Below are 19,775 nucleotides of genomic sequence, written 5' to 3'. Positions count from 1 at the left end.
AACTTCACCTCAGACAATCCTAATTAAGCAACAAAACTTCTCTGGCTCCCGCAGAGCTGCAAATTCTTAACATTTTATTACCAATTATATTTAATTTCAACTTGAGGGAAAACAATGTATTTCCCATTATCCAAACTGGGTCCCCAAGCCCCTAAGACTCTACTCTGATGAGTGCGATGTGAGCAGGGCTGCCGCTCCCAGCTCCGCCTCAGACTGCCCACCCCACCCTGCATCCCACTTCTCTCTGGGGGCCAAGCCTCAGACTGCCCACCCTACCCTGCATCCCACTTCTCTCTGGGGGCCAAGCCTCAGACTGCCCACCCCACCCTGCATCCCACTTCTCTCTGGGGGCCAAGCCTCAGACTGCCCACCCCACCCTGCATCCCACTTCTCTCTGGGGGCCAAGAGTGCACAGATTTCCCTCTACCAAGAGAAATCATTCTCTGGGGACCTGTAGTCCAGGTTCTCACACAGTCACTGAGCAGCCAGTCCCTACATCCTAGGTCCCCTCTGGCCTTGCCTGTTGGAACTACACACACACACACACACACACACACACACACACACACACACGTATCACAGATACATGCAAATATGTGCACAATGTCTATTTTTCCAGTGAACATACATCTATTTGGACATTTGTATATACATGCATACACACATATGCATGTGTGTATACATGTATACATTCAGATATATATTTTTCTGTCAATAAAAAGAAAGGCATTTCTGAAAAAACAACACTTGGATATTTGACTAAATGTCCTCTAAAGTCCTTCTAACCTAGAGGTTCTACAAGTCTACACCTGAGTAATATATAAACTGAAAGGGAAAGAACCTGCTGTTTTCTTGGAGTGGTAATTGGTGAGGGGTTTATGGTTACCTTTAGGGAACTGCTGTTGGCTTTGATTTTAGGAGAGGGATGAGCTATGGAGCACTCTGCAAAACATTAATATATTGTCAAGTGAGAAATGCGAGGAAATGCAGAACAGCATGCTTAGTGTGCTACTGCTTTATCAAGGAAAATAGTGTGTGTGCATGTGTGTGTGTCTATGTGCCTGTGTGCTTGTATGTGAGTGTGTGTCTGTATACCTGTGTGCTTCTGAGTGTGTGTGTGCGTGTGTGTCCATGTGCCTGTGTGCTTGCATGTGAGTGTGTGTGCATGCACATCCATGCATGTGTGCATGTGCTTGCATATACACAGCAGACTCTGGAAGGATCCACAAGAAACCATGACTGGTGGCTTCCGGGTGGCAAGACTGGGAAAAGGCTGGGCAGGCAGACCACTTTTTGAGTGTGTATCCTTTTGTCCCTTTTGAATTTTCTGCCTTGTCATCTCTACCTACTCAAAATAAAAGTTAATTAAAAAGTAAACAGAGAAGTACTGCTTCTCAGCTGACTTTTATCTTTGTGTTATCTCCTTGATTGATAGTTCTTTCTCCATCTCATTTTAAAATCTAGTTCTCCTACCTTGTGCATCGTCAAAGAACAGAAAAATTAATTTTGCCCTTTCAGAATTCTTGCTGATAAATGACTAAGTCTGTTTATCTCCCAGATGCACCCTTTCCCCTCCCAGCTGCTCTGGAGCAGCGCAGCAGAGTGAGGCATTGCCAGGGAGGCACAGGAAAATCAGAACTAGGCTTCATCCCTGTTTTCTGTCTCTAACTAGCTGTGTGGCTTTGGGCTGTTTGCCACACCTCTCTGAGCTTCAGTTTGCTCATGTACAAAATGAGGGAGGTAGATCAGAGCATCAAGGTCCTCTCAGCGTGTTGGTCAGCGATTCCCTTCTACAGAGAACAAGCTGAGGCTCCTGCTGCACTTCCCTCCTGGCCTCCCTGGGCCGCACACTATCCTGCAAGCTCCTGCAAGCTTCCCAGAGCAAGCCAGGAAGGCTCTGCAGTCATATTCTCTCCTCCTCCCAACCCGCCTTCCCTCCCTGTTTTTCAATTCCCAGCCTCCAGAGATTGTGTCTCTGGCTTGGTTAATTAAGATAAGACTTCAGAAAGCTTTGAATCCTCATGCTGTGATGTGACACTCCAGCACTCGGTGTTTATTTCCATTTGCTGTTCTAATGCTAGTGCCTTCAGATGTTTATTGCTTTTAGAACTTGATTGAATTTTAAGAGCCTGAATCTTTAATTCTGTTTGTAAATTTAAATGCTGACACCTTGTTGACCTGTTCTCAGTGAAGAGGAACTGATTTTGCTTGTTTACAATGAAATACACTGTCCTTCCACAACTGGTCGTCCAGGAATTGTTTTGTTTTCAGTCAGCTACTTGGGAGACTTTTTTTTTTAAAACTGGAGATATCTTACTAGAGTAAAATTCTCAATCCAAACACATTCCCTCTCTTCCATATCAGGCGATCAGTCCTGAACAGCACAGGACTCCACACACACACACACACACACACACACACACACACACACACACACACACACACACACACGAGCCAGACTGGCAGAACAGGTTTAGTTAGTGAGGCCCATGACCAACGTCTGGCCAGTGACCAGACAGACGGAGTTAGGCTTTCACTTTTGAATAAGGGCAGCTAACATCTGTCAACATCGAGCGCTGGTAGGTAACACTGCCCCTTTCCCTGAAGTCAGACATTCAGTACTGCCCGGCACCTTCCAGGACTGGACACACAATTACCTTTTGCAGAATGAATGAATGAGTGAATGAATGAATGAGTGAGTGAATGATGGCCAGTCCTGCTGTTGGGAAAATATCTTCTGACTGGCTCATTATTCTCTGGATGGAGTCAGCAAGATGTGTCCAGCACTTAGTGTTTTGGGACAGTTACTTAAACCTCCGAACCTCCGTTTCCCCATGAGTAAATCAGCGTTGATAGTAACAGCACGTGCTGTATCAGGATGCTTTAAAGGTTACATGAGATGATGTTGAATTACTGACGTGAGATACGTCGAATGCCCAACACAGTGCGTAGCACAAAAAAATTTTCAGTAAGTGTTTGCCAAATGACTAAGTCAATGAACATGTGGATAAATGAGTGAACAAGTGAGATTCTTCTGCCATGAGCCTCCGGGTGCATTTGTTCTCAAAACCTAAGACGCCTAAGACAAGATAAACAACTGATTCCTCAGTGACTTCTCCAGCTTAAGGTCCAGACTCAGTCTGGATCCTTCCCCCGCCGAGCCTCTGCCCAGCGCACCGGGCTTGGGGCTGGACACCAAAGGCAGTTCACTGGCGAGGCAGGTCCTGCGGGATGTGGGGTCCCCCCCACTGGGCCCACACAGTCTAATCCGAGGCACACTGGTGAAAAACATGGGCAGAGCTGCAGAGAAGATTCCAGGGCACTGCCCCGCACCCCATCAGATTATATGCTGGTCTCTGAAGCCCTCTTGCTTCCCTCCAACCCACCTTGGCCTCCCATGACAGTCACTCAGGGTCCGTCTGCTCACGCAGCATCTGCTTACAGGCTGCCTCACATTTGTTGGTGGAATAACACGCCTTTCTAGTCACATAATAAATTTTCCAAGAACAGCTTGTACATTTCTTGTCCCTCCCAGACAGTGCTTAGCAGAGTACTGGTCTGCTTAATAGCACCAGGCCCCTGGAAGAGGGTTAGACGTGGTCTCAGGGAGCAGTGAGCCCACATCCCCATTTTACAGGCAAGGGCAGGGTCCCCGACAGGGGAGGGAACATGCCCACAGTGGGGAATGGGCTGGAGGACAGCAGCAGAGGACAGAGGCCGGACTCACGTCTCCTTCTCCTGGTGGAGTCTGCAGGCCTCCTGCTGGAGGCTGTCCAGCTGCTCCTGAGCCTCCTGCAGCTCCCGCGACGTCCGCTCCAGCTCGCGGGCCAGCTCCTGGTTAGTGAGCTTCAGCTTGGTGTTCTCAGCCTTGGTTTCATGCTTGTCACTGTGCAGGGCCGTGCACTGGCCTTCCAGCTGAGAAGAAAGGGGAGCAGAGGGGAATGAGGACCAGCCACCACCCCAGGCTGGCCCCTGGCCCCACCGCACCGTGCTGTCCCTGCCTAGAGGGCAGGAACTGTCACTGCTACTGCTTACCGCCCTCAAGCCGAAATCAGCGTTTTCCTGCCCCTTAATTCACACTTACACACTTCTGCAGGCAGGGAGGAGCTTTCAGAGCACACCTCCTCTCTCCCTGTTTCCACGTAGGAACACTGGACAGTCCAGAGGGAGCTGTCCCGCTCACAAAGACCACTAGCAAGGGAAATTCCACAGTCCTTCTGTGTCTCCCATCTCAACGTCAGAATAGTCTTGAGACCTAACCTAAATCCATCTTGTTGCCCTTTAAGCCAGTTTTTCCCTTGGTTCTTGATGGAGATGGGGAACAGCTAAGTGGCATTTTTCATGAAGCCATCCTTCCCGGTTTTGTGTGCCAATGGTAAGTCTATTGATTCCCTTTTATACTCTCAACTAAATAAGTCCAATGCCTTTAAGCTATAGAAGCATTTTAGGGTTGCCAGAAGCCATGGAAATTCTTAGGGAATAACTAAAACAGGTCAAACAGAACATGGACCCCTTCTATGTCCCTAGAGCAACTAAAAACCTGCATTTTTATAACTTCAGCTTTTCTTGGCTGGTGATTATGCTTTGCAGAGCTTCCAACCCTCGAAGTACATATATCAGAATACATTTAGCCTAATGAATGTGGCCAGTAAGGGGAGGAAGAAGCAACAACGAGGGATTTCATGTGACTCTCAAGAGGCTGCTGAGGGACGGGCAGCACGCAGTCATTAAACTGAGTGGCGGGCGTTCATTGAGGGACAAATCTGAGCGGCAAGAACTTGATGCATAACAGTGAGGGAGAGCGTAGGGGAAGCAAGGTGCAACCAGGGACGGGGAGCGGAGAGGCAGCTGCAGTGCCCGGCGTGGACATCATCCTGCTGCAGAAGGAAAGAGACCCACATCCACGGCTGGGGTGGCAGCAGCAGCGGAACAGTCTCCGGCCTCAGCAGGGGTGTCTTCAAGCACATTTTGATGTGTTCCTAAACATAGCCCTCTCTGTTCAAACGGAAGTAGTGCGTCTGAGTCTTTCCAGGCCTGGGTTCCTTCCAGTGCCAGGCAAAAGGAACTTGGAGGCCAGTGGCACCTGGGCCTCTCTCCTCCATGAGCCTTTGCTATGAAGAGGAGGCTGCTGATATGAGGTTTGCCCGGATAATCAATCTTTCTGGGGACATTAGCCAGGCGCCCCCAGCCACAGAGACACTGCCCTGAGAGCACAGTGCCCAGCTGCCTCCTGGAGGCTCAGGTACATCAGAGCGGCCTGTCTCGTGTCTGTGGCTTCCTGCAGGGTTACGGGAACAGTCACCAAGGAGGCCGACGAACCTCCCCCAGGCATTGTGCAGACAGGGGAGGGACAGACTGACCTCTGAAGGGGCTTTTCCAGCTGGAGGTATCTGTGGCCATCCTGGAGGGAAGAGACTTGCCTGCAGCATCCCTCAAATATCAGTGCTAGACAATGTCCCTTGTACCTCAGCATTTCCCTCCTTTCTTATACAGGAAGCAGGAAACAAATTCAGGTTTTGGCGTTCTGGTGGCTCCTGGGTATAACTATATGAAAATGTTTGCAGAGACCTCGTGGGAGAATGCTTGGCAACTTTTCCAAGTTAAACACCTGGCACTGGAGAAGTAAAGGCTTTATCTTAGGATCACCTGTGACTTTTAATTCTATCTTTTGTACAGCTAAATGGTTCCTCTCAGATGAAAAGAGAAAGTCCTTAAGTGAATGGCAGGGAAAGTGGGCAAGAGCCAGAGAACAGAACGGAGTGAGGAGCCAGCTGCTCGGGACACTGGCAACAACATACCCTTTTCTGCTTCTGCGTGAGCTGCTCCAGCTCCTGCTCCTTAGACAACAGTTTCTGTTCCAGCTCCTGACTGCGGGCCCGAAACCTCTCCGTGTCCTGCCAAGTGGGAAAGAGGGACACACAGGACCCAAATGTACCACACCTGGGTTATAGATATTTTTTCCCACCCTGAACCTACTCAACAGCAGGGCCCATCAGGGCTCTTCCCACAACGTCCCCGGGCTCCAGTGAGCTGCCTGCCCAGTTGGGGAGGACCAATGGGTGTCGGTGCTCAGTGAGCACGATGTGAACTCCCACCGCGTGTGACCATGTCGCTGACTGTGCACCCCACCCCACACCCCACCAGGAACAGAGGCAGTGTCAGCCAGTGGTGGAGGACTGAGCAGGGAGAACAGGGGCCTGAGTTCGAATCTCAGGCCTCGGTCTCCTCATCTGTAAATTGGTGGTGGGTGGGGAAGGCGGATGACTGGTCTCACTCTGGAAACGCAGGGGCGTTGCTCCTTCCTCTTGAGGGTCTAAGTGTTCATTATTTTCCCACGATGCCCGAGGTTTCCCAGGCCCTGGTCCTTACTGTGCCTCTACCCCTACCCTTCATGCCCCTCCTCCCACCCTAGACTGGCTCCTCCACGTGGACGCGCCGAGCCCCACGGACGCAGGTGCGAAGGCACCTGGCTGTGGGGTGAAGAGGAAAGCGTGTGGGCTGCAGGTGTCTGGCGCGCTCAGCAGACTCAGGTCTGCTGTAAGGGCCCTGACCAGGCAGCACGAGACTTGGGTTCTAGCCCGCATCCCCCATCTAACTGGCTTCATTCTTCTGGATCGCTGTTTCTTCGTCCAATAGAAACAAAAATACCCATGCCACCAGCAGTAGGCACAAAGGAGGCACAGCATGTGCAGCAAGAGAGGAAACCATCATAACCCCAGACATTAATGACTCACTCCTGGAGCCCCCCCTCCCCCCAGGCTTCTCTATGACACTGAATGACTCCTTCCCGAGGACAACAGTCAGGGGCGCTGCAGGAAAGGGCTGGAAGGTTTGGCATGACAGTGTCAGCAGCACAGGGGAGCATCGTGGCCGCGCTCCGGTCAGAGGCCTTTGGACAGCTCTGTTCAGTGGCTCAGGATGTTTCTGAGCTTCGTCTAGAGACACTACCCTGTTCCTCTGCCCATCTTCAGGCAGGTAAATGGGAGAAGCAGCAGGGGAGAGCCTGTGATTGTCCTCATCTCAACCACACGAGTGGCAGAGTAGGGCCCAGCCAGTCAGCTCCTGCTCCCGATGTTGGTTTCCAGAGAATCCGCGCCAGGAATCTGCCTCCTTCCGCGGTGCTGCTCACCAAGCGGCGGCGTGAGCACCGCTGGGAACGGAAGCGGCTCCAGAATCCCCACGCGGATGCTGCCATCCCCGCGGTGGCCAGTGGGGCGTTTTACTGCCCCTGCCAGGACAGAGCACAGTGGGGTCCAGGAGGGCCAAGTGACGACGTGCTTCCCTCAAGGCCAAACTGCTAAGCGTCAAGCAGGATCCAAACCCTCGCCAGAGGGTGCAGCCTTTTCCATGATGTCATAAACTGTAACTCCGCTACCCTCACTCCGTCTCCAGCAAAAGCCCGTGTATCTCAAGGCTTAATAGCTCTGCCAAAGACACTGAGCAGTTTCCCTGTTCACGCAGAAGGCATAAATCTAAGCACTGAGCTTCAGAGGCATCTGGCGTGGAGAAGGAAGGGGAGCAGAAGGGGATGGGGGCCTGGTTCACCTTCGGTGACACTGCTTTGTCCTTGAAGTTTTTCCTCTGACCTCTGCCCACTCCCACCTTGGCCCTGGCCTATGTTTTGCTTCTGGAATCATGCCTCTTCTTTAGCTAAGACCTTTGACCCACAGTCATGGCCCAGGCAGAAGGGGCCAAACGCCCCACAGAGCTGGCCCCTCTCTCTGCAGGATGCCGTTTGGGATCAAGGGGGTGGCTGTCCTATGGCCGGGGAAAAGCGGCTGTTCTCAGAAACTGTTCTCGGTCTGCCGGTGAGCAGTGTGTGCCTGCCGTCTGCCGCGTGCTCACGCAGCTACGAGGCGGGGGGCCACCGGGATGCCGGGATGCCGTAAGGCCACACACAAGCTCGGGAGGTCTGGAAACGCCCACAGGCCTCCAGAGGGCCCCAGGTGGAGAACGTTACCGCATTTTTTCTGAGAAGTGTTCTGAATCCCTCTCTGAACGACGTCTGTGACAATACCTGGAGCAGCGGAGTGGGAAATCCGAAGCAGCATAAAATTAAAATGTGGTTCAAGGGAAGGGTTGTGACAATAGTCCAGGCTTAGCACTGAGGCCGAGGAAGCAGCTGCCAAGAGCCCACCAAGTGAGAGTCCAAAAACGGGTACTAGAGGTCCCTGGAGGCTTTTCTTTTTTTTCTTTTTATGAACATGTTCCACAGAGGGTCCTGCTTAGCTTAGCAACGACAAGGGTTTGTCAGTCCTGACCTCCCAAGACAGACGGCAGGGCTTGGTGCATGTGGGTGGCCTGCTCTATAGCTCTGGGGACCGGCCAGTGTCAGTTCCAACTTCCCAGGGAAAGCGAGCACCTTCATCCTGTCATTCAGCCATTCCCTTGTTCATTCATTCCTGGACTCAACAACATTCGTCGGGCACCTGTGATGTTCCAGGTGCGGTCCAGGTGCTGCGGACACCTTAGTAAGTAGAAGATAAAGACCCTGCTCTTGCGGAGCTTGTGTACTAGGACAAGGAGACAGACAAGAATCAATGAAAACAAACAAGGATATGACATGTCATGTGTGAAGGTGACAAATGCCAGGAAAAACAAACAAAGCAGAGAGAGAGGGACTCAGTAGTGCCACGGTGGGGGTGTGTGACCCCCTGAACGGGGGAGGCGGTGAGAGCAGACACGCCGCTGCCCTGGAGCCAAGTCCGGCCGTGCTCACCCACCTTCAGGAGAAACTGCTCCTTCTCGCCTTTGATCTGTTGCTCCATCTCCTCATACAGATGCTGGATTTCTTCATCATAAGCAGCAATTTTCCTACAGAGGCGGCAAAAGGAGAGTCTGTTGGGGTCTGCACTGAGGTTCCCCTATTCCACAGTGGCCGCTCCCGGAGCTCAGACACCAGCACCCACTCTGGAGCTGTGGGTGGGGGACGCCCACGGGGGCAGCTCGGCCGCGGCTTCAGGATGAGCCCCTCTGGGGCGGCTGACCCAGGAGGGATGCAGGCCGCAGAGGTCCAGTGGGACCTGTCAGGCTGTGGGTAGGTTTTGTGCGGCCTCTCCTCGCCTCCTCCAGCCGTCACTCCCCGATGGTCCACACGCACCTCGACGAGGCTTCCCTGGGCCCATCCGCCTTTGCTCTGCTTTCTTTGCATGCCCGCCCGGCCTCCACCAGACGCGCTGTCCCTACCCCAGGGCATGCAGACCGTACGAAGTTGCATTGCACAGGTTTCTACCCTGTTCGGTTTCTCGGTGTCTCTTGTCCCTGTCTGGATGCTTTTGCTCTGCCTGCCTACAGCAGCACTCTCTGACGCCGCCCTGTCAGAGGACTCTCCCAGACACCCTGTGCTGGGGGCTGTGGGACCTGTGTTTCCTTGTTTTAAAAAAATTATTTTTTTATTTTTAAATTTTTTTCTTTCAGATGCCAAATCCAAAGCAAGATCTGTGTTTCTTATAAGATTCTCAAGACGTTCCATGATGATGACAATGACAGCTACCAACCCCCACAAGGGAAAGGGCCACACGTGTCTCAGTGCCTGTGCCACCCAGGCACAGGGCCACAGGCAGACAGTGTGACAGGGTGAGGCTGGTCAGGGGATGGCCGTGACAGGATGTCCTCCTCCCTACTCTCCCTCTCAGCATCCTTCCCCCGCTCTGATGAGGCCCACAGGACGGGAAGAGAGTACCTGGGCGCTCTGTTCCTATACAAAGAGTAAGACAAATACAGCTATGGGGACAAGGTTTGTAGGCCATCCCCAGGGATGACCCTTTTCTGTTCCCCACTCCCTCCCTATAATAGAGCTTCCTTCCAGCGCCCTTCCAAGTTCAAACAGGAGGGGTTTGGTGTTAGCATTTGAACTGAAACTGGAAGTTATCACACCTAAGCATTAACATTTCCAGGTAATTGCATTTTTAAACCTTTTCTCTGACCATGTAGTGAAAGTCCTTCTCTCTGGTCCCCATTCTGTCCTCTCCCCTCCTGTTAGGGGAACTCCAGCCTCTGTGACAGGCTGATGTGGCTCTCAAGTCCTGTTTAGAATATGCAACACAACCCCCCTCCCCAAATTTTGGCCCCTGCCATTCTAAATGCAAATGATAGCAAACCCACCCTGTCCTTTATTCAGGAGACTTCAATAATTGAGGTAATAGCCCTGGTTCTCAGGTCTAAGCGGTACTGGGGAGATCTCTGAATACAACATAAAGGATGGGAATGTATTTACATGATGAGCCCTCCATCATTCTAACCCCTACCTCCCAGGTCCACCTGGGACTCCAAGCCAGGGCCAGACCTTCCCTGCTGTTGGAGGGTTGGCTGCAGCCCAATGACTGCCCCTGCCTCACTCGCTACCTGCTGGGGGAGCACTTTGACCACGTGCACAGGTGAGCAGTGAACAAGCAGCCATTTTGACTGGTGTCCTTCCAGTCCTACAGCAACCACAAATCTGACCCAGACAAAGGAAACGGTGTGAGACTCCATGGTTAGGGTCATTTGTAACAGAGCACCAGGGTCTTGGCTTTACTCCCAAGACCAGAAACTTGGCTCTGAACAGCTGCACAATAATGGCCCAGGTGTGCTCAGCAAAAGATGACAGTGCAGGACTTCTGTGAGCTGTGGCCCTGTCTTTAGGAATGTCTTCTGTATCGCTGGCCTAGCAAATGTCTTTTTGGCTATGAGTAAGAAATCTCATCTTGGTGAATGACAGATGTTTGGGATTGTTACTTTTGCTCTCAGCTAACCCTTAATGATCAAAAGAAAGTCTTGGAGGGAAAGTAAGGAAAACATGCCCATGCTGTTGAAGAGGAGCACCTCAGAGACAGAAATAGGTACACTTTGACAGAACTTTTAGAAAGTAAGGTGGTTTTCTCTTGGTCTCTGGAATTATCTTTCCATGTTTGAAAAAACTCAGATGTTAGATGGCAAATGGTATTAAGGAAAACTTTAGACAGTGATTCCAACTACACAAATACTGGAGAACTAATAAAGCAAGATGAGAGAAACTTAAAAATTAATTTGGCTCTGCCATAGCAATACTACTTACAGTCATTCATATAAATTATTTACCATTCATGCCTAATAACCATGTAAGGTATTAATTCTATAATATCATTAAATGTGTTATATTAACTTTGCTCTAAGTTTTGCTTGATTAAATTAATACATTCTATGTTTTTCATGTGCACATACCAGTTTGCTAGTCATGAAGTAAGTTATTTTATAAACCACTAAGCAACAACTGGAGGGAAGACAGATACAGCCTCTGAAAGGTGCCTGCTCCCAGTTCTCACTCACACGGTCTAGGTCTACTGCACAGGAGCCCTGGGTGGGCCCAACCAAGCTCACACACAGAACCAGGACTTTGGAGATTCTGGCCTCTGGGGTGAGACCCTCCAGGCCTGGAAGACATTATGACGAGCCTGGGTCAGAACACACCAGTCCCAGGAATGGGGAGTGTTAAGGTGCTGTGCACACCAGTCACATCTCACTAAACCAGCTCACCGATCAGAAGACCAGTCTCCTGATCCCGGAACCAGCTCCCTTACTCAGTGTGACCCGGGGCAAGGGCTTTGGCCTCCTCACACCCCTCACACAGTAGCACCTGCTCTGTGTTCCTCACGGTATCGTCATGATGAACAAACAAGACAGTGGATGTGAAAAAGTGTTCATCACAGAGCCCTGAATACATGTACGGGATTATTTATTATTATAATTATTATATAATCATGGGCTGCGCTCCCCAAGGGGAAGAGAGTCTTGGTTTCAAGGATAAAGGGCTGCTGGGTTTGGAAAGGCTCAGAGGAACCAGGAAGACGAAGAAGAAACAGCCCAGTCAATAAGAACTCCTGTTGGACCAATCGATTAGAGATGCAGGCTGTGTGTGAGCGGGACGTGCAGAGCTCCAAGCCTGGTCTGCAGGAGCCCCCCGGGGGATGTGGGGGCAGCAGCGGCAAGAGACACTCTAAAAGCATCTGCACGTGTGGCACGCCACGTTCCAGCACATCTCGCCATGTTCCGCCATCGGAGGAAAGAGACGACTCATCACGTTTGCCTATCATATACATTTGGTTGCTGCCATTGCTAAAACCACTCATATTGCCTACTGCACACAAACCGACTTTGAAGTCTTTTCCGTGAGGATTTTCCCTTCTGTTCCAACCCTCACTGACCCCTTCTCTGAACGCTGATGACAGCACATGCCTTCATTTGACCATTTTACATTTAACCTTAAGTGGCCCTGAACAACTGTTTTGTTTGGATTCACGTCGTTGCAACTAGGTTATGAACACTCAGCACACATTTGTGTTACCCACAGGGCCTGTGCTCAAAATGTTAATGCTGAAAACTCAATTTACAACTTTGGGAACCAAATTCAGAAGCTCATGGACCATATTACGGGAACACTAGATTCCATGGGAATTGAACAATTTCAGGGTTGGAAGGTTTGTCTGATCCAACCACCTATTTTTCCAGTGTTAAACTTCTTGCCACAATAGCTGCATTAAATATTTACCCAAACTAGGTTCCCAGACCTTCAGTGACAGGGAACCTTCTGTCTCTCTAAGCCATTCTTTCATATTTGGAATATTCTGGCTCGCAGAAATCTGTCTTTCCATGACCTTCCCCCTCGCCTGCATAAAAGCCCTTCCCGTGTTTGAGAACAGCACCAAGACTGCAAGCAGCTGCTTGGGTGCAGGTCGCTTCCTCCAGTTGTGTCTCACATGGATTGTTCTTTTTTTTTTTTTTTTTTTGGTAGGACCCTTACAATTCCCTTCCCTTTTCTGCGAATGGGCTGTAATTATCTTTCTCAAGCCATGAAGCTCCAAACTAAACGCCCAGTGTCCGAGTCTGATTAGTGCAGATTAGAGCTGGCTCTGGCCTCTCTTGTTCTAGACGCTGCGTATCTATTCATGCAGCCTGAAATCGCGTTGACTTTTCTTGGCAGCCACATCACAGCTGATGAATGCTAAAGCCATTTGTCAACTAAAACCTCTACATTTTATGTCTGTGATTGTTTTTTTACTGAATCATATCTCTTCCACCTTGTGCTTCTGCCATTGGCTTTTTGGACACAGAGCAGGATCTCAAATGTAATTCTATTAGATTTCATGTTTCTGGCCATCCCGTGTACTCAGTGACCTTCCAAGTTTTGCTGATATTTTAAATTTTTAATCAGAATGTAAGCTAAATAATCTACAATGTTGGTTTTTATGCTTTAATTCATCTGAGAATTATTTAGAAGATTGTTTTTAAAATACACAAACTATTGGTTTCTAGTTTTATTGTATTATAGTAAGAGAATATACTGGTAATGTATTTGCTTTTTGGAATCTATTACCCTTTCCTCTGCAGACAAAAATATTAACAATTTTTACGTAACTTCTATGAGAAGAATGCATATTGTATTTGTAAGGCACAAAATTCTATATTCATCTCTCAAACTTGCTCATTGGTGGTTTCAAATACTTTATATCCTTCATGTACTTTTGCCTGACTAATGTGTCATATCTGAGATAAGTCTGTTAAAATCTTCTAAAGTCCTGTTTTTATCAAATTTTCTTTGTTTTTCTAAAAGTTTCTGTTGTATGGATCTTGCTGCTGCTTTTTGGTGCATAAAACTTTACATATGTTGCATCTTCTTTATGGATGGAACTTTTTCTTATTACTACAAAATATTTCCTCTTCCTTTATTCATGTAATTGGTAAAAATGCTGAAAAAAGTAAGGACAACCTGTAGTAGAGCCCTCTGAGCTATTAATTAATTAATAGCATGCACACAACTATTCAATCTATCTTACATTAGCCATTCTAAAAACACTTTACTCCCCACCCCAACCCAGGCAACATCTATTTAATTTTTCCATTTTCTGCTATTTCACCCTAGTCATTTCGAGCCACATGACAAGGGGGAGACAGAGAAAAGGTAAGTGAAAGAGAAGGGAAAGAAAGAGACGTGAGTCCTCGATGGGACAGAGGACAAATGTGTGGAGCAGCCAGCCTGAGGCAGCAATGGTCACGAGCACTAATATCTGTCCTCTTTCCTTTCTGTCCTCACGGTGGCTGGACGGTCCTTTTCGTGTGTTGCAGGGTAGTCCTGGTCATAGACTCCTTGCTGACACCACTGGGGTTGCCTCCGAGTTCATGAGACCTGGAGTTAGGAGGCCTGAGTTCAAATCCTGGTTCTGATGTTTACAAGCTTTCTGGCCTTGGACAAGTCACGTTACCTCAGTAAGCCTGAGGTTTCTTATGTCTGAAAAATCAGTTGGTAATACCTATTTTAGAAAAAAGTTGTGAAGATTAAAAAAGATAATGCATGTGGAAGCATCTAGCAGAATAGGTAGCAGATAGAATCCGCTTAATAAATTCTAATTAAATAAGTTCTCTGATTCTCCGGTGCTTGTGGATCCCATTTTGAGAGTCACAGCTCAACAGCCCCTTCACACATGAGCCAAGGGACAGGCAGAAACCAGAGGGGGATCTCGCAGCAGTTCGGGGGACCTGGGATGAAGAAATGTGTGCAGGAGTCGCGAAGCGTCACGAACAGAGGATGTAGGGATGGACACACCCAGGCAGCTCAGTGGAGCAGAACTAAATGTAGAAAGAGAGGCTGGGCACGGTGGCTCACGCCTGTAATCCTAGCACTCTGGGAGGCCGAGGCGGGAGGATTGCTTGAGCTCAGGAGTTCGAGATCAGCCTGAGCAAGAGCGAGACCTCGTCTCTACTAAAAATAGAAAGAAATCCGTCAAACAACTAAAAATAGAAAAAATTAGCCAGGCATGGTGGCACATGCCTATATTCCCAGCTACTCGGGAGGCTGAGGCAGGAGGATTGCTTGAGCCCAGGAGTTTGAGGTTGCTGTGAGCTAGAGCACGGCACTCTAGCCTGAGAAACAGAGTGAGACTCTGTCTCAAAAAAAAAAAAAAAAAAAAAAATGTGGAAAGAGAGATCCATACACCACCACCAACTTTAAAAAGTGTTGATTAAGCCCTTCTTAAGGTATCACTCTGGGCAAAATAATTTAAACTTAAGTTATGCTCTCTGTATACCAGGTGGTTAGCATCTAAGAATACCAAGTCCACTGCTACAGTGGCAGGGAGGAAGGGAACCGGCAGAAGCAGCACCAGGAAGTAGACCCCAAGAACCTTCCTGGGCCCTGGCTGACAGTTGCCCTGTGACCTTGGAGCCCTGATGGAGGAGAGTGAGGGGGCTGCCTGCTCTGGTGGGGGGGAGGATCGTGGAGTTCCCAGGGGAAGAGTTAAGAAAGGCGGAGTCCAGACAAGGGAGATTTTCAAGAGCAGAGGGGAAGGAGTAACAGGATGCCGCAGGGCGGGGATGGATCTGAAAGAATTAGTCCCACTGAAAGCTCGGATGAAAAATCCAGGTCCAACTCAGGGGATTACATGTCATCCAGGATGTCTGGCTCTGGCAAATGTCCCTCCCTACAGGATGACCCTGAGTGTGTGTGTGTGGGGGGGGGGCTGGGATATTGGGGTACTAAGGCTGGGAGGAGAATGGGATAAGTGGGAAGGAAGGAGGGGTAGAGAAATCATGATTCTCATGTAAATACAAGGCTTAGGTTCTGAGAGGCCTTTACAGATAATTTGCAGGGAACTGCAAGGTGAGATGTAGTTAGCAGTAACTTGCCCTGCGAGCCTCCCACAGAAACTGTGAAAATTAATTAACCTTCATAAAGTGCTTTCCCACACTGGATCAGAGCATTAATACTCCACACCACTGGAGCCCGACAACGGCACTCAGGCCGAGGCCTTCCTGCTGTAGAACACTGCTGGGTCGAAATTTTTTTTCTTGTTCCTTCTCTCCTTTACCTTCACTTCTGAATAAAATCTGTCAGGATTTCGGAGGGTCTTAGAAAGTCATCCAGTCCAGTCCACCACCTAGGTTCTAGGCAAGGATGTGCTGAAATCATTCCAAGAAAAAAGCAGCTTCTTCCTTTCCTAGGTGAGAGTGTAGTCTTGACCTTGGAGAGAGGAAATGGCATTTCTCTACATTTTAGATACGTTTCAGGAGCTTGAACTCAAGGCAGAGTCCCAGAAATGGCCACTGGCCTTGGACAGTTGTCATTCTGATTTCACATGTGTCTTAATGGGCTGCCAGTGGTCTGATCATTATGTCTCCGGGTTTGCAAAGTCTAGTGAAAAGCAAATGCAAAGAGAGGGAGACTCTCCCCTCCCCATCATAGGCTGGGAGCTTAAGAAGCTCATGTAAAGCCCTTTGTTTTACAAGTGAAGACAATGAGGGTCAAAAGAGCAAAATTACTAAATTGCCAAGAGTGAGTGTAGGGGCAGGACCTAGGCCTTGCCTCCAGGTCCCATGGTCCCATCCACAGCACCACAATGACAATGTCTTCCCAAGCAGTCTATGCTGTAAAACTGACAACTCTGCATGTTTGCATTCAGGGTTATCAATGTTCCAGATTCCACCTGGACACCGTCACTTGGGAAATGAGCAGGAGGGGCTGGCTGACTGCACTCTGGGGCTGAAAAGGGACAAGACCATGGAGGGGCCTGGCTCCCTTTCCCACACACCCCCTGCTCCAAAGCACTGATCACAGAGTGAAGCCCCCAGACGGGAAGTCTCAAGGAGTCTGCCATTTGCAAGAGAAGGTGGAAGCGCATTCAGCCTGGCCCATTTTGTGCTTGGGATGAGAACGGTAAGTAGGGATGTGGACTCCCCACTACCCTCTGCCACCCCCTTCAGGCAGCTGCAGGCCCCCGACAGCAAATAGAGGCTCTCACTAGAAAAATCCTGGTCAGAGTTTTCTTGTTCCCCTGAAATCAGTCTCTCTATGTCTCTGTACTTGTCTGCTTATCTCTGTCTCTGTCTGTCTTGGTCTCTGTCCCTGTTCCTCTCTCTCACACACAGGTGCACACACACGATTGGAGCAGAGCTGAATGAAAGGAAAACATAAGAGTCTGTAGAAAATCCTGCAAAGGCTGTAAAATTGCCAATTGGATTTTCAAGATGGATAGTTTCTCCCAAATTAGATTCTGCTGCCTGGTCTAAACCAACTTTGCTGCTTTATCCCGTCCTATAAAGCAAATCATTTTCTGTTAATCAGGTTTACAAATCATGCCTGGAGTGCCACAGAGCACAAACAGCCCTCACCTTTCTGTTTACTCCCTGGGCAATGCTAACAATGTGTTTCTGCGTCAGATAATAACACACCCATAAATACACGCATTTTATTAAACCGTAGCCTCACCACCTAGAGCCCTCACTGCCAACTTCTTCACCCTAAGAACAGGACTCACACTACAGATAGCAATGGCACCCCAGCGCATCCCTTTTGTGGGCTGATACATTCCAGATACATTCTGATACATTCCTGATACATTTCTGATACATTCTTGATACATTCCAGAAGAGCTGGCTAGAGCAGCATTTCTCAAAGTGTGGTCCGCAGCCTGCCTGCATTGGAACTGCCTGGGATGTGTACTAAGAGGCACATTCCCGGGCCCCCTCTCCAGACATACTGATTCTGGCGCTCTAGGGGAGGGGACCTACCTTCTAATTGAAAAGTGCTCTGGTCAGTCCGAAGCAAGCTAACAGTCAAGAGCCATGCAGCCCAGGAACTGAGTCTTTCAGAAACCCATGGAACATAAGGACCACCTGCTAATACACGATGCTTTATTTGCTTCCCGATCCAGAAGCAAGGCCAGGAACTGGTGACATCCCTCCCCTGCAAAGGTTCCCACGGCCCCAAAGCTGCACACCACGGAATGCCAATTCTCGGGGTGCTGGCTATCATATTTGGGGCTAAAAGACACGTTCCTTCCTGCTTTAGACACCCTCCCAGAGCCCAGGGAAATCACTCTAGACAGGAAGCGCCTGGATAGCGGCTGAGTAAGGGCGGCAATGTAAGCCCCTCCCTGCCCCCCAGCTCCCAAGAAACTGCCTGAAGCCTGATACAGACGGACAAGGTAAGACTGTGCAGATGAGGCACTGGTTCCAAGGAGGGTATGGGGAGTATTGCTAAGCTTGCCAAGGCCAAGTGTGGTCTACCAGTGATGCCAAACAGGCAGCCAGGGAGGCATCCCGGGCTGCTGAACTGCGGAGGATTGCACCTGCGCTGCTCCCAGAGCACAGCCTGTGGCGGACTTTGATCTAGAAAGCTCTTCCTTCAGAGAGCTGAAAGCACTCCCCAGTCACTGCCTTATTTATCCTGACCCCTCACACTTTACAAATGCAGACTTCAAGCCCCCATTCCAGGCCAAGTGAACAGGCCACCCCTGGAGTGGGATCCCCTGGCATCCCAAGTGATTCTGGCAAAAGGTCTGGATCTACTGCTGCCTCCAGACGGCATCGTTCTGTGTCCCCTGGAGATCTCAAGCTTTCTCTTCTAGAAAGAGGTACATGTAGAGGATGCTTTCCGAGGCAAAGAAATTCCCAATTCTAGTGGCCAAAAGTTCTTCCTGATGTCTAAACTATATCTCTTATGCTAAAACATACAGTGCTCTGAAAGTCTGCACTGGGAGTGCAGGGCAGGCTGCTCAGTCGTAATCTAACCCGCCCTGCTCAGAGAGAAGTGGAGGCACAGGGGGAACACATCTCACCCTGGGAGTTCAACAGAGGGAGTGGCTTTAGCCCAGGTCCCTGCGTTGACTTTGTCCTGACCTTGCCCCATGGGGCGGTGGCTACTTTCCAGTGGACATGCATCAGAGTCAAACACTGTCCCCAGGATTCTGACCCAGATCTGAGATTTCCTCAACCTATGAGCAAAAGGACAAGGAGGCAGGAGATTGAATAGACCCAGACTTGTTTCCTTTTCCTATGTCCAATAACGCAGGTTAAAAAAAAAAAACATTCACGTGGCCATGAGGTAAGGAGGGCTCTGGGTTATTTCTGATGATGCCCCAGGTCACACTGACGTCTCCTGACATCAGCTAGAAAGAGCTTCCCCAGCACTCAGGCACCTCAGCTGCACCCTCCTCCCTCCCCGGACCTGGGGCTGAATGTGAGGAGGAAGCTGGGGGGCCTTTGCCACCCAGCGCAGCAACGCTGTCACCCTGTGGGGCATGGCCCAGCCTGGGAGGCTGCGGGCAGGGAGTGCGTCCTGCCCAACCTGGTTAAGGCCAGACTCCCCCAAAGGTCAGTCTCATTTTCTCTGGGCCTTGTGGGAGAAAGAAACAAGGCGTGTGGTTTGCAAAAGGAGGAAGAGGCAGAGGCTGCTGCTGCCAATGGCAACGCCGTCTAACGTTTGAACAGAATGGGAATTTTCTGGTCTACCTCATGCAGAATTTCCATTGGTAGAAGCCCTGCCCCATCAGTGTGATCATGAACTCAAGGATAGGGACTCTGTACTCTATATTTTTAATTCAGAGCCTGGCACAGAGGATGCACTCGCTGCATGCTAGCGATGGGCATGCAGGGATTGCATTCCCCTGGTGCCTGGCCCAGGGCTGGGTGTGCAGTGGTTAGGACCTGAGCTCCCATCTCCAGCTTCAGGGACAGGCGCTCATGTCCCAGGTGGAGTTGGAATGTCATCCACCATACTGAAAAGTGAGCTTGTGGAGGGGCCTGAGAGATATTCTGACAGCTCACCAGCACTTGCTGTTCTTCTCGGGATTCCTCCAGACTCCATCCTAAATCAGGCCATTCCCAAGAGCTTCTTCCCACTTTCCTCTCTAAAACCAGAATATGCATCCCTCCCCCTGCAAAGCTCTGACCTCCAAACCCACTTTCTAGAAGATGTCTCAGAATCACTTAACCTCACCCTGAGTCATTTGCAAAGAATCCTATTTAAATATTCCATTCCCTACAAG

At 49.7% G+C, this 19,775-nt stretch overlaps 1 protein-coding gene across 1 annotated transcript in view; it reads right to left on the bottom strand.

Moving 5' to 3' along the window:
• CRACR2A (calcium release activated channel regulator 2A) overlaps window positions 1–19,775 on the bottom strand; it is a 123,082-nt gene that overhangs the window by 33,435 nt on the left and 69,872 nt on the right. Inside the window, exons 7-9 of the mRNA XM_045554569.1 lie at window positions 8,724–8,814; window positions 5,799–5,894; window positions 3,728–3,915 (exon numbers count right to left, since the gene is read on the bottom strand). Coding sequence (XP_045410525.1) covers window positions 3,728–3,915; window positions 5,799–5,894; window positions 8,724–8,814 — 375 coding nt within the window. The remainder of the gene's footprint in view (window positions 1–3,727; window positions 3,916–5,798; window positions 5,895–8,723; window positions 8,815–19,775) is intronic.

The sequence above is a fragment of the Lemur catta genome, chromosome 6 (genome assembly GCF_020740605.2).
Source record: "Lemur catta isolate mLemCat1 chromosome 6, mLemCat1.pri, whole genome shotgun sequence".
NCBI classification, from domain to species: Eukaryota; Metazoa; Chordata; class Mammalia; order Primates; family Lemuridae; genus Lemur; species Lemur catta.
Note: the sequence above shows the minus strand (reverse complement) of the source record. Positions and strands in the feature narration are given on the sequence as shown.